Source organism: Halichoerus grypus, chromosome 9 (assembly GCF_964656455.1).
Source record: "Halichoerus grypus chromosome 9, mHalGry1.hap1.1, whole genome shotgun sequence".
Lineage (NCBI taxonomy): Eukaryota > Metazoa > Chordata > Mammalia > Carnivora > Phocidae > Halichoerus > Halichoerus grypus.
The window spans coordinates 58939089-58951628 of NC_135720.1; the positions used below are offsets into that span (position 1 = coordinate 58939089).

At 36.3% G+C, this 12540-nt stretch overlaps 1 protein-coding gene across 2 annotated transcripts in view; it reads left to right on the forward strand.

The window, feature by feature from the left end:
- ASCC3 (activating signal cointegrator 1 complex subunit 3) overlaps window positions 1-11780 on the forward strand; it is a 359389-nt gene extending 347609 nt beyond the window's left edge. For both annotated transcript variants that reach the window (XM_078054943.1, XM_078054942.1), the window contains 5 exons: window positions 2689-2840; window positions 4689-4836; window positions 8158-8367; window positions 10733-10908; window positions 10991-11780. In XM_078054943.1, the coding sequence (XP_077911069.1) occupies window positions 2689-2840; window positions 4689-4836; window positions 8158-8367; window positions 10733-10908; window positions 10991-11138 (834 nt within the window). In that variant the 3' untranslated portion in view covers window positions 11139-11780. The remainder of the gene's footprint in view (window positions 1-2688; window positions 2841-4688; window positions 4837-8157; window positions 8368-10732; window positions 10909-10990) is intronic.
- The last annotated feature ends 760 nt before the right edge of the window (window positions 11781-12540 follow it).

Genomic DNA, 12540 nt, shown 5'->3' on the forward strand with positions numbered 1-12540 from the left:
ATTAGGACTCAAATCTATGTCCGTTTGACACTAAAAGCTTGGAATTTTTTTCTTCGGCAAGTATGCAATAACTTAGGCAGGATGTTGTTATCATCATTGTAATTGGATTTTTACCAGTATTCCTCAGAAAACAAATATTTCTTGAGGGCACTGGGCTAGAGTTAACAGACTATTTCAGATTCTTGCCATCAAGAAATCTATAGTTTAGAGGGTACATGTGTAAACAGAGAATGACAATAGGATAATGGTGGCATGTGTCAAGAGCAGCAGACTCACAGGAAAAGAAAGAAATGTCTGCAGTCCATCTGGAAGAATCAGGGAGCCTTCACAGTAAGAAGTAGCATTTGAGCTAGACATGAAGGATGAATGGGAATTTCCCAGGTAAACAGGTAAAGCAGAATTTGCAAAAAGAGAACATAAGGAGCAAGGGCAAATGTGGAGAAATGGCAGTAATTTAGTGTTGCTATATTAAGAGTGCAGGGAGGAAGGGGCCAGAGTGAAAAGCTAGGACCAGCTAGATCACAGAACAAAACCGTTGTGCAGAGAAGTGCTAGCTTTGTCCTCTACATGGTGCGAAGCCATTGAAGAAATTTGAGCAGACAAATGACATGATCCGTGTCACCTCTCTGATAATTTACTTTGGTAACCATATAAACTATGGATTGAAGAAAAATTAGGTGAGAATGAAAATAAAGGGTTAGTTGTATTATTCCAGGTGAGAGTTGTTGAAGGTCTGCACTAAGACAGTGATGGGGGGAATGGGGGTGTGGAGCAGAGAAAACAGACCCGACAAGGGAGTGACTGAGCAGAGAGCAACATTTCATTCACCGCATTTGGATAGTTGCAAAACCTTTTTTCCTCCCAGATTCTTGGTCTCTCTACCTGCTTTTCTCTAAATTAAAACAAGACAAATAATAGTTTTCAATTCATGACATGGCTTTTCATTTACTTCATGTAAGCAATCACTTTGTATGATTTTTTACATTTTCACATCTGGATCATACAATGAAAAATTGTGGGGAACGCTCATAAATTTTATGAAATCTTTCAACTTCATCATGAAAACTTCAAAGTTAAAAACATATGGTCCATCCATCCCGCTCTTCTTGTACGTGAGCTTTTGGTCTGGAATTTATTTCCAGTCAAGTTATAATGTAAAATCACAAGTAAAATCGCCATAGTTACCCCACATTACAACTTCTAACACTATCATGATACTGCATTAGATATGATTATTCATTTCTTTTTTCTTTTCTCTTGCCTTACAGAACTCAAGAGTTGTGACTTATGAACTAATGCTTTTTTTTTATCATGATCTTTTTGTCTCATATACTTCAAAGAAAGGCAAAGCATTTTAATCAGCTCTACAGAGAAATGGGAAGAATGGAAGCGGATTTTCCCTAGATTGATAAACATGTACATTCATACATGTATACACATTGATATGCACACATATAAATATATCTATTATTCCAGTATGAGGCTTTATCATATATGGTAGACTCATGGGTGCTAAAACCCAGTTTGACCATTTTATCACATTAATCATGATAGCCAGAAATGTTGATCCATTTCCCTCTACTGTATATAAAAAGATAACAGATTAGTTGGGCCAGATGTTTTTTAAACAATTTTACTTTTTGTTAAATGAGAGGACACAGAATAGGAAATTCAAAACTTAGAAGGAAAATGTGTCCACCTCCGCCATACTAAGTAGTATGACAAATTAATTTTGCCAGCATAATATGCCTTAAAAATTATTTTCAAAAATGTTCTAATAGATTTATACAACATTTTATAAATATTTTGTTGGTGATGAGCTGTTTGCCATTATACTGTCATTTTCAGCATTTACTAGGTATATCTCATTTCTCTTCATCTCTTCATTTCCCCAAAACAAGACAGTACACTCCTCAAACTGTATAAAGTAGCTGCCTCAGATCATGATATTAACTTATGTGTCTTTAAGTCAGCATTCTCCAGAATCTAATTTAATTGAAATAGCTTTGCCTGTGTAAACTTCTCCTTTGTTTAAATAAGATTTCACTGTTTAGTTTTGCCTTAAGCAAATGCAGCCGTTTGTTTGTCCATAAAACATTAGATTAAATGTATAGACTAATATGAATAGCTTCTCATCATTCCACTTGGACAACTGGCGGTTGCCCCATTTTTAAGTATGTAGTGTAGTATGTTTATTGAAAACCAGGGCTCTATCTTCAGCCTGCTTTTGGGGGGAAATAAATTTTTGGCAAGAAAACCTATTGCCTTACCATTGTTGATATTAAATTTGGAAAAGACCTCCTGAGATTCACTCTTCAGATGCAGCTTCTAATGCTTTTGATACAGTGAATTATATAGGTATTTGTTGGTAAAATACGCTGAGTTTTTCTCTTTGTTTTATTACTGGTTTCCATTATAACCTGGCTATATTTGCTACCCTAAAAAAAGCTAAATATTTGGCACTTTATAGGAAGTAATGTGTAACAAATGCTATTGGGAGTTTTAGTTCGGTCCTTCCAATCCAACTGTGGTTTGCTTTCTGGTTTTCATTTTGATTGTAGTAATTTAGAGGTATAATGCTTATTTTATGTTTGTTTGTTTTCTGTTAAGGTTAACATGAGATCCCCAATGGAGAAGGGAAGTGCCATGGTATTCTTATAATACGTGCATTTTTTTTTCCCTGCTCAGGCAATGCTGGATGTGGCTGCAAACCAGGGCTGGCTGGTGACTGCCCTGAATATCACCAATCTGGTTCAGATGGTGATCCAGGGTCGGTGGTTAAAGGACTCTTCTCTTCTTTCAGTACCAAACATAGAACACCACCATCTTCACGTTTTCAGGTAATAGTTGTAATTTTCAAAGTAATTGGCTTTTTTAATTTCAAAAATAATATATTCTTTACCTGTGTTGTCACTTGAATTTCATGTTGTGCCTATGATATTGATTCTTTACAGTGAAAATGCCTGTTTCCCAGAGGGAGACATGGCCTAGTGATATAAGGGTCTCAGTTGGAATTTGATCATCTACCACAAGCTCAATCACAATTCATTTTAACCTTCTCTTGTTTTCTATTTGCAACATTACATACATTTCTATTTTAACTGCATTTATTCCTTTACAATATCAGCCTTTATTTTAAAATATGTTATGAAAATGCTTTGTGATGTAACCAAAATAAATGACCAGTTTCTCTTATTGCAGAGTAGATTTGAGGGATCTGAAATCCGTAGTCAAAGGTAAATTGTACAAAATCTACAAAATGTCCAAAACTGGGTAGTTACATATACTAGCAGCTCGAGATAGAACCCGTACTAAAAAGAAGGGTTTATATTATCATCAGATTATTTAACCTGTAGGTCCTGTGTACATATCCGCAAATATTTTAGCAAGGAAAAGAACAGTACATATTACAAGTAAGGTTGGCAGTGTCTAGATGAAAGTGTTGGTTTCACACCAGTGTTTCACTTCACTTGAGAGACGCTTTGCAGCTACAATGTTGGTTCACAGTCATGTAGACAAACAGAACAGGTTGCCATCATGTACCCACTTCCTCTTGTCAGCTAGACTAAGGGGTGCACTCATTTGAGGCATCTAGTTACAGATGCCAACCAGAACTTCACACACACACACGGGGGTCTCCTCAGAAAGTCCCTCAGTTGGACTCAAGTGTACTGGGTTCCAAGGCAGTCATTTCCATGGTGCTTGAGTGAGTCCCCACCGTGGGATGTCCTGGAAACTAGAAGGCACGTTCAGAGAGTGAGCCATACCAGCAGCAGGTGGCATGAGGGGAAAAGCAGACACCTCATGGCTGCAGTTCAGTTTCAGGAACCCTTCCAATACGGTTCTAAAAGTTATGGGAGTTGGGTTTCAACAGTAAAGTAGGTACGTAAGGGTACTGTTGCAACACAGCACGCAGATCTGTTTTGGAAAGCTGCTTGGGGTCTAGGAGATTTGATCCAGTTCTTTGCTGTCACCCTGAGAAGCACTATAGTTATATGATTTCAATTGTATTTTTCTTCTTGCTATATAAACAGGAAATAGAAGGTAAGATTTAGGTGGACTATGTTCTTGGGGCTCTGGCACTATTGTGCTATAAATCTCAAAGATTCCCAAAATGTACTTTTAATTGTATGTTCCCAACAACTTAAAAATGAAAACTTTATTCAGGTAATTATATTAGAGACATTTGCCTGCATCCATTAAAAAGACATACCAGGGCTCTAGTTCTGTGCTTTATCCACATGGAAGCACTAGTATACATTAGTGCCCTCCTATGGAAACTCACCCCTATCTGTAAACCCTAAGTAGTTACTGAGCTCACATTTGATTTACACATCTTACGTCATCATAGCCATACTGCCTTGGATTGATATATTAGAGAATGCTGGCTGATTTTGAAACTTAATGATAATGGCCTTTAAAAAGTTGGATAGCAGTCTTAATTTTAAAAAACTGTCCTCCTTAGGTAAGTTTACCTCATTAGGTAAACTTTCAGATCCTTCAAATCTACTCTGCAATAAGAGAAACTGGTCATTTATTTTGGTTTAGATCACAAAGCACTTTCATAACATCTTTTAAAATAAAGGCTGATATTGTAAAGGAACAAATGCAGTTAAAATAGAAACCATCAGGAATTCTCATTTGTGCCATGAAAGAATTAGTTGGTTAATGTTGATATTATTTCTCAGGAAATGGAGCCCAGGTATAAAGGGCGTACGTGGTGGGGGCCATGGCCTCATCGATTGCCTTCCTGAACTGATCCATGCCTGTGGAGGGAAAGACCATGTATTCAGCTCCATGATGGAAAATGAGTTACCAGCTGTAAAAATGAAGCAGGTCAGGCCATTGTTTCTGTGTTTCACAGCTTCCTTATTCTGTCTGGGAAATTATACCAAGAGTTTTCTAACTTAAAGCATTGGTTTTGGAGTCAGATTCACCTGGGTTTAAATTCGGTCTGCCATTTACTGTGATTATGAACATGGACACATCATACTTGTCTCATGAAGTTTTGTGAAAATTAAGCAGGGTATTATTATGTCAACTGCTTTATGCAGTTCCTAATATAGAACAGAGTCCAATAATAATATTAAAAATAATTACAGTAACAATAATTAGTAGTAGCATTGACATTATTGGAAGTTGATTCAGTATAATGCTGTTAAAGAAGCTTAACAGCCTACAGTAGCTTGTCCATCACTAGGCCTACAGTAGCTTGTCCATCACTAACTAGGCTGCATTCCCCACTTGGGTATAAATTTCAGTTGGGTAGATTTTCATGCAGTTCTCTCAGTTACGTTCTTATACCCTCCCTTTTTATTTTAATCACTTTATTGTTCCTAGATTCTAAAGTATTTCTTTAAGTAAACTTCGTATTTGTATACCATGTAACTTAGATAGAAAGCTAAATCTATGTTGTAAAAGACAACATAGGTCATTTTTCCAAACCGTCTTTGGAAAGGCCAAAAATATGAATGAACGATGCCAGAAATATTTGGCATATATAGACTTTTAAGTCTTAAGTAGTTTCACCCTAAACATGTCAAACATTCAGGATTTATGACATAATTAACATATTGACTTGCAAATGCAGCTATTAAAGAAACTTCTAAACCACGTCATTCTTTTTTTTCCAGTGGAACTTAGTTTTGAGCAACTTAGAAATAAGTATTACAGGCATTAAAGTCTGATTGTTCAATTTCTGTTGAACTCAAAATTGGCACAAAAAACAACTTAAATAGTCATAATAAGTGCCTATCTTTCTAACTAAATTACCATCAAAATTATGAATAAAAACAATGTATTTAAACCAAAACAAGGCTTCTGTTAGCAACAACAGATTTCTAACCTAACATACACTGATTTCAAGCCAAGTTTTAGATGTGATGAAAAATTAGAACATTGTTATAATTAGTTCAGGGAGAACTCAGAAGTAAACTTACTTAATTTATTTGCATAAATTGCCATTCTGTTATCTTTAAAACCAAATGCAAATTGGCTCAGTCTGATACGATGATGGTTATTTGGCTCAAAAGTGCTTCAATTTGCAGAGCAATCTGGTGTCGGCTCTGCAGTGAGGCGATCCCAGGTAACATACAAATCCTGAATTATTCCAGAAATTAGTATGTTTAAAGCATCAATTTAAGTGCTAATTGCAGTAGTAATGAGAAAAAGCAGTACGACTGTGAGATTTGCATCTTCTACCCCATCAGTATGCCTGGAACGGCTGCTGACTGGCAGAGGATTTGGCTGCTAATTAAATAATTGTATGCATGGCAGTGCTCTTGCCTGATTCAATAGATGAAGATTAATCCTCAGATAAATATGTTTGGCTGGTATTGAAATGTCTTAGCAGTTTCTTTAAAAATAGCTTATGTTTTTTTTTATATATATGTGTGTGTGTATGTATACATACACACACCGAACAAATATATGTATACACAACAAGGATGAAAAATAATAATATCAAGTGCTACAAAAAAGATCACATATATATAAAAACCAGATCTGACTTTTGGGAGCCTTGTAAAGTAAAATCCCAACGAGTTGCTAATAACTGAAAACATCTCTTGGTAACTAATTTAATAGTACAAGTAAAGAAACATGAAGTCTTGCTTTGTGCAGTAAATGTTACTTGTGTTGTCTCACAAAGTTAAATGCTTTACAGAAATTGTGTGTTTAAGTATCCCCTTGATCACTTTTCTACTTTGGCCAGGCTTAGAACATCAAGTGGTATAGCGTCTGTCCTCAGTGACTATTGGTTCTAACAGGGGATAGGCTGTTACCTTGAAGCACAGTGTAGACCATTCTGTAGACCAATAGCTTGACTATTTCAAGATCTATTCCAGACATAATTTCAGATTCACAAGACAAGTTATAGGATTGTAGGTGGATTGAAAATTTGCATTAGATTCACATTTTTTTTAATTCCTAAGGGGTAGTTTGATTCATCAGGGCTACTTCATTTCAATTAGGTATACTAGGCAGCAGTAAAGTCTTAGCAATCAGAACATCAAAGCCTATAAGGAAATCTATGGTATGTAGTTAAGAAAGAAAAGAAAATACAAAATTAAAGGATTCATGCACTTTTAAAAACTAACTTAGAAGGTGATGACTGATAAAACCAATTTATTGAGAAGTTTTCTTGACTGATAGTGATATTCTAAATAATTATAAATGTTAGGAAAAGGTGACAATGTTATGTGATAACATTAAGTTTATTTTGTTACATCCTTTCTGTAGACTTAGAAATTCCTTTGTTCATTCATTTGATAAAGGTGAGCACTTGCTATATGTATACTGATTTCTCAAAATGTCTTTCAATTTAAAGAGCAAGAATAAAATCGGTAAAATATTTTCTATCCCCTTAATATGCATCATTTTAACTGGTATTCTCAATATAATGCCAAAAATACATATTTATTTCTAGAAGGACCCTAGACTTACAGGGTTCCTTGTGATATATAAACATATAGAAATGTTTTCCTTTCAGAATAAATTTGGAATATGGACAAAAAAATCATTTTGTACAGTAAATAGTCAATGAATGATGCTGAGTGACATCAACAATTGCATCACAACGTTTGTTTTTTTTTTTCAAGTTGTCTTTATATCCCCCAGTAATGCTCTCTGCCTTAGAAATCACATACATGTTAGACCAGATGCTTCTCTAAAGCAAACCAGCTCAAAAACAAACATTTTTTTTAAACTTATTGTTTAGTATAGTCAATAGCCACTCAATATCTAGGTGGGATTTATAGTGAAGGAGTCATGTGACAAGTTTAGCAAATGACTAATAGTTTTTTAGTGGCTTTTAAAAGGACTTTAAACTAAATTTTTGTAAACTACAAAAATTAAAAGCACTATTTTTACCCACAAACAAATGAGTACAAAAAAAAACCTGGGAAATCTGAATAAGAACTGTGGATTGTGTCAGTGTCAATATCCTGTATTAATACTGTACATTAGTTTTGAAAAATGCTGCCATTGGGGAAACTGGGGAAATGGTGCACAGGATCTCTCTGTATTATTTCTTATAACTGCACTGAATCTAGAATGAATCTCAAAACAAAGAGGTGGATTTTTTTTCAAAGTAGTTTCTTAATCACCGCATTTCACATTAACCCTTCCTTACTATCTTTTCTTCTGTTTTTTATTCAGGCATGGAATTTCTTATCCCGCTTGCCAGTGATAGATGTTGGCTTAAGTGTTAAAGGCTGGTGGGATGACTCAGAGGAGGGACATGGTGAACTCTCTATCACAACTCTGACTTCAGACAAACGAAATGACAACAGGTGGATCAAATTGCACGCTGATCAAGAGTATGTGCTTCAAGTCAGCTTGCAGAGAGTCCACTTTGGGTTCCACAAGGTATAGTGTTTGGTTTCCATTCTCAAATGCTTCACACCAGATCCCGGCATGCGCCACCACACATATCTTTTATATTACTAATGTGTCCGTGTCATTCACGAATCCTGCTTTCTCAACTGGCCTTAAGCGGTGAGAGTCAGTCTTCTGGAACCAGTCAGTTCTCCTCATGTGCCATTTTTCAGCCCCAGAATATGCACCTTACATAATAATATCTTGCCTGGAGTACTGTTCTCATATGGTCTGTCTACTCAGCCCTGCAGAATTTCCTGGAATTTGGAGTACAGATTCTCTGGCCCTACGTATCAGACTGGCTGTATCAGAATCTCAGAGGGAGAAATCTCAAGATCTGTACTTGTACCCAGCATCCCAAATGATTTTTAAGGTCATTAAGGTTAGAGAAACACTGCCTAGGGGCACTTTGAGACATAGAAACCACATGTAGCTAGGTGCACAGGAGGGCAAAGCTTTCCCCCTCAGCTCCGTGAGTTTGAATAAGACACTAAAGCTTTCCTGTGCCTCGGTTGCCACATCTTCCCGCTTCCTTCACTGGAACGCACACGAAAGCGCTTCTGTCAGTGTTCATAAAGGCCACATGTTCATTTTAAATTACTCTTGTCTTTGCTGTTACCTGTGACACAGAAACTTAAACATTTGTCCCTCTAAGAATATTAGTATAGCGCATGTGGGCAGATTGGTTTTTAGTACCATAATAATTGAAATAAAGAATTTGTCTTTTTTTTTAACACTTTTTTTTAAATTTTATTATGTTAATCACCATACATTACATCATTAGTTTTTGATGTAGTGTTCCATGATTCATTGTTTGCGTATAACACCCAGTGCTCCATGCAGAACGTGCCCTCCTTAATACCCATCACCTGGCTAACCCATCCCCCCACCCCCCTCCCCTGTAGAACCCTGTTTGTTTCTCAGAGTCCATCGTCTCTCATGGTTCGTCTCCCCCTCCGATTCCCCCCCCTTCTGTTTTGGCCCATGCTGTCAGTGGCACTCCCATGTCTAAAATAAGCCCTCAGATTAAGGAGGGCACGTGATGTGAGGAGCACTGGGTATTATACACAACTAATGAATCATTGAACCCTACACCAAAAACTAATGATACACTATTCTGTGTTTGCTAATTGAATTTAAATTTAAAAAATAAATAAAATAAAATAAAATCAGCCCTCAGGAATGAGGTTGTGGTTCATGAGGACTGCCCACTCTGTTTCAAACACAGAATGGTCAGAAGCTTTCTGTCGTTACATCTTTTTAGCCCTGTGCCTTCGGGTCTCATCTCATTTAATTTCTAATTCTAAAAATCAGTCAGTGTAAGTATGAACTGATTGGCCTCTGATATTTCAGAGGCTTTAATGTGAGCATTTTTATATGATCTAATTTATCCCAGCTTACAAAAAAAATAGTAATAATCATACAGATAAAATCATGGGGAAAAAAGTAAGATTTTTCTACCTTACTATTACTACTTAAAATTAGATTTAATCATACTAGAAAAACTCTCAGTTTCTTTCTAAATGCTGTAAAAATGCATTGCTCTCAGACTTCTCTTTTAAAATGTCTTAAGTATAGCATCTCCCTCTAGAATGTTTAATGATGTCTGATTGAGAGCAGGTCATTATTAGTAAATTTTATGCCATAATGTCATTGTCTTAAAGAATCACTAAAATAATCTCAGATTTCATAAAATCCATCTAAAGTAAAGACTTCAAGTGCTGCCATTATGGTGATGTAGGTTCTTGGATTGTGGTGATTAATGTATTTTACATATTGCTTGGCTTACAATTTCCCATTCCTCAAAGAAAGGATTTTTTAATATTGCCATATTAGAATATATGCTTTTTTATGTGAGTTTTATTCTTGGGTCAAGGGAAGGTATTTATATTATATAGTACTTATTATCTTGAGTTCCACGGTCTAGTCTTGATTGTCTTTTTTTCCCTAGGTATCAGTTTCTTGTGAATAAGGCTTTGGAAGATTTGGTTAACATGATTGTATCTCAATTCGTTCATCTGCAAATGGGGTATTAATATCACTTATAAGAATGATGTGAGAATTTACTAATTTGATATGAAGATTCAGGGCTTTCTGTTCTAACTGAGCCAAATATTCTGGTGGTTATAGGCACAAAGTAGTATCTATAATGTGCTTCGAGAGTCCTGAAAAATGGTAGGTGATAGCATATCAAAGACACCAAACCAGAAAATTTAAAACATCCCAGATAGATAAACTGAACCATATAGATTTATGGCCTTCAAGGAAAACAGCTTAGCCTTTTAACCACAACCAAGGAGCATAGAAAGTCTAGACATTATTAATGGTTTATCTTTTTTTTTTTCCTGGTTTACAGGGAAAGCAAGACAGCCACGCAGTTACTCCCCGATTTCCCAAATTAAAAGATGAAGGATGGTTTTTGATATTAGGAGAAGTGGACAAGAGAGAACTTATCGCTTTGAAAAGAGTAGGATATGTTCGAAATCATCACGTTATTTCCATTTCTTTTTATACCCCTGAACTACCTGGAAGGTAAGCAGAATCTCACCACCAGAGTTCTGAAAGAATTAAAGATGTCTGTGGTTTTACGTTTTGTTCTGTTTTTATGTTTTAGGTATATCTACACACTGTATCTCATGAGCGACTGCTACCTTGGCCTGGACCAGCAGTATGACATTCATCTCAACGTCACACCGGCGAGCATTTCCGCACAGGTCAACGAGGAGGTCTCTGAGGCCTTGACTGACCTGAAAGTGAAGTAACCTGACCCGAACAGTCCGTTTGAGAGAAGTGGTTAAGCAGTCTGGCTGTTCATTCATCTAGACAAAGTCGAATTACTTGATGTCTGCCTTGGTGGAATCAACTTCTGACCTCACGACACCCAGAAAATCGACAGCGGCCGCAGGATTGGCTCCAGCGACACAAAGCCAGCTGAGGTGGCCTTTTCACAAATGTTGCCTTTTTTAGTGTTGTCTTCATGGGTTTCTTGGTATGTGAAATGAACACGAATGTAGGAGAACCTTTGTGTATATTGAGATGAGATTTAGGAATTACCCATCAAATTTTGCATCTCACAGTGTAATGTTTACAGGAATGTTGGTTTGTTTTTTTCTAAGGGAAACTACACTGAGGTGTGACAGTGTTAGGATTTGTTGGAACAGATTTCTAACCCTGCAGCATAAAACACATAAGAGAAATCTGTATGGAGGCACATAATGTGGGTTGTTAGCAAAATTTATACTTGGATCGCGTGTAGTTTCAAGAATTTCTTACAGTCAAAAATGTTAATAATATATGATGTAAAATTATATTGCAGAGCCCAGTGATGATAAAGACAACAGTATATCCTGATCTTAGAAAATGTAGATACTGTAACTGGTGGAAATAAAATATTGAGTGTGCCACTTCAAGACAAGCTGATTCAATTCTCTCTCCTGCTTCCTTCCCATTTATTCCCCCTTACTCTTCTCTTCTTTTCACGACCTCTACTTGAAGACTACGCTTCCATTCTCTTTCTGATATATTTATTTACACAAGGAGAGAAGTACAGTCTAATTCGTGTTGTAACATGGACAGACCACACAGTACAATTCCTCATCCTTATGCTTTCCAAGACAGGTCTGAGGCAAACACAGAACATTTTCAACCCCTACAGGTAGGTTTTCACTTGTGATAAAGGAAGTGTCTCTATGTCCATACAGTTTCCATTGCAAAAAATACTTTTTTCAAACTAAGATGTTGTTAGAATCCCATGTCCATATAATAATATACAGTCTAGTGGAATGAAATTCTATCCTTGGAAAGTAATTTCAGTTGTTCCTGGTCCTGTAATGAATTATTTTAAAATACTTTCCAATGTAACCACCTCAAGTACTAGAATTTTAAAGTTTTTCATAAACTGGAATATATTGCTTTTGTGTACTCCTTTTCCATGCTGAAAAATAATAATAATAAGGGCGCCTGGGTGGCTCAGGTCATGATCCTGGAGTCCCGGGATCGAGTCCCGCATCGGGCTCCCTGCTCAGCAGGGAGTCTCCTTCTCCCTCTCCCGCTCCCCCCTCTTGTGCTCTCTCTCTCTCTCACTCTCTCAAATAAATAAATAAAATCTTTTAAAAATAGTAATAATAATAATAATAAAATAAGAATGAATAAAAGTGGGGTGGG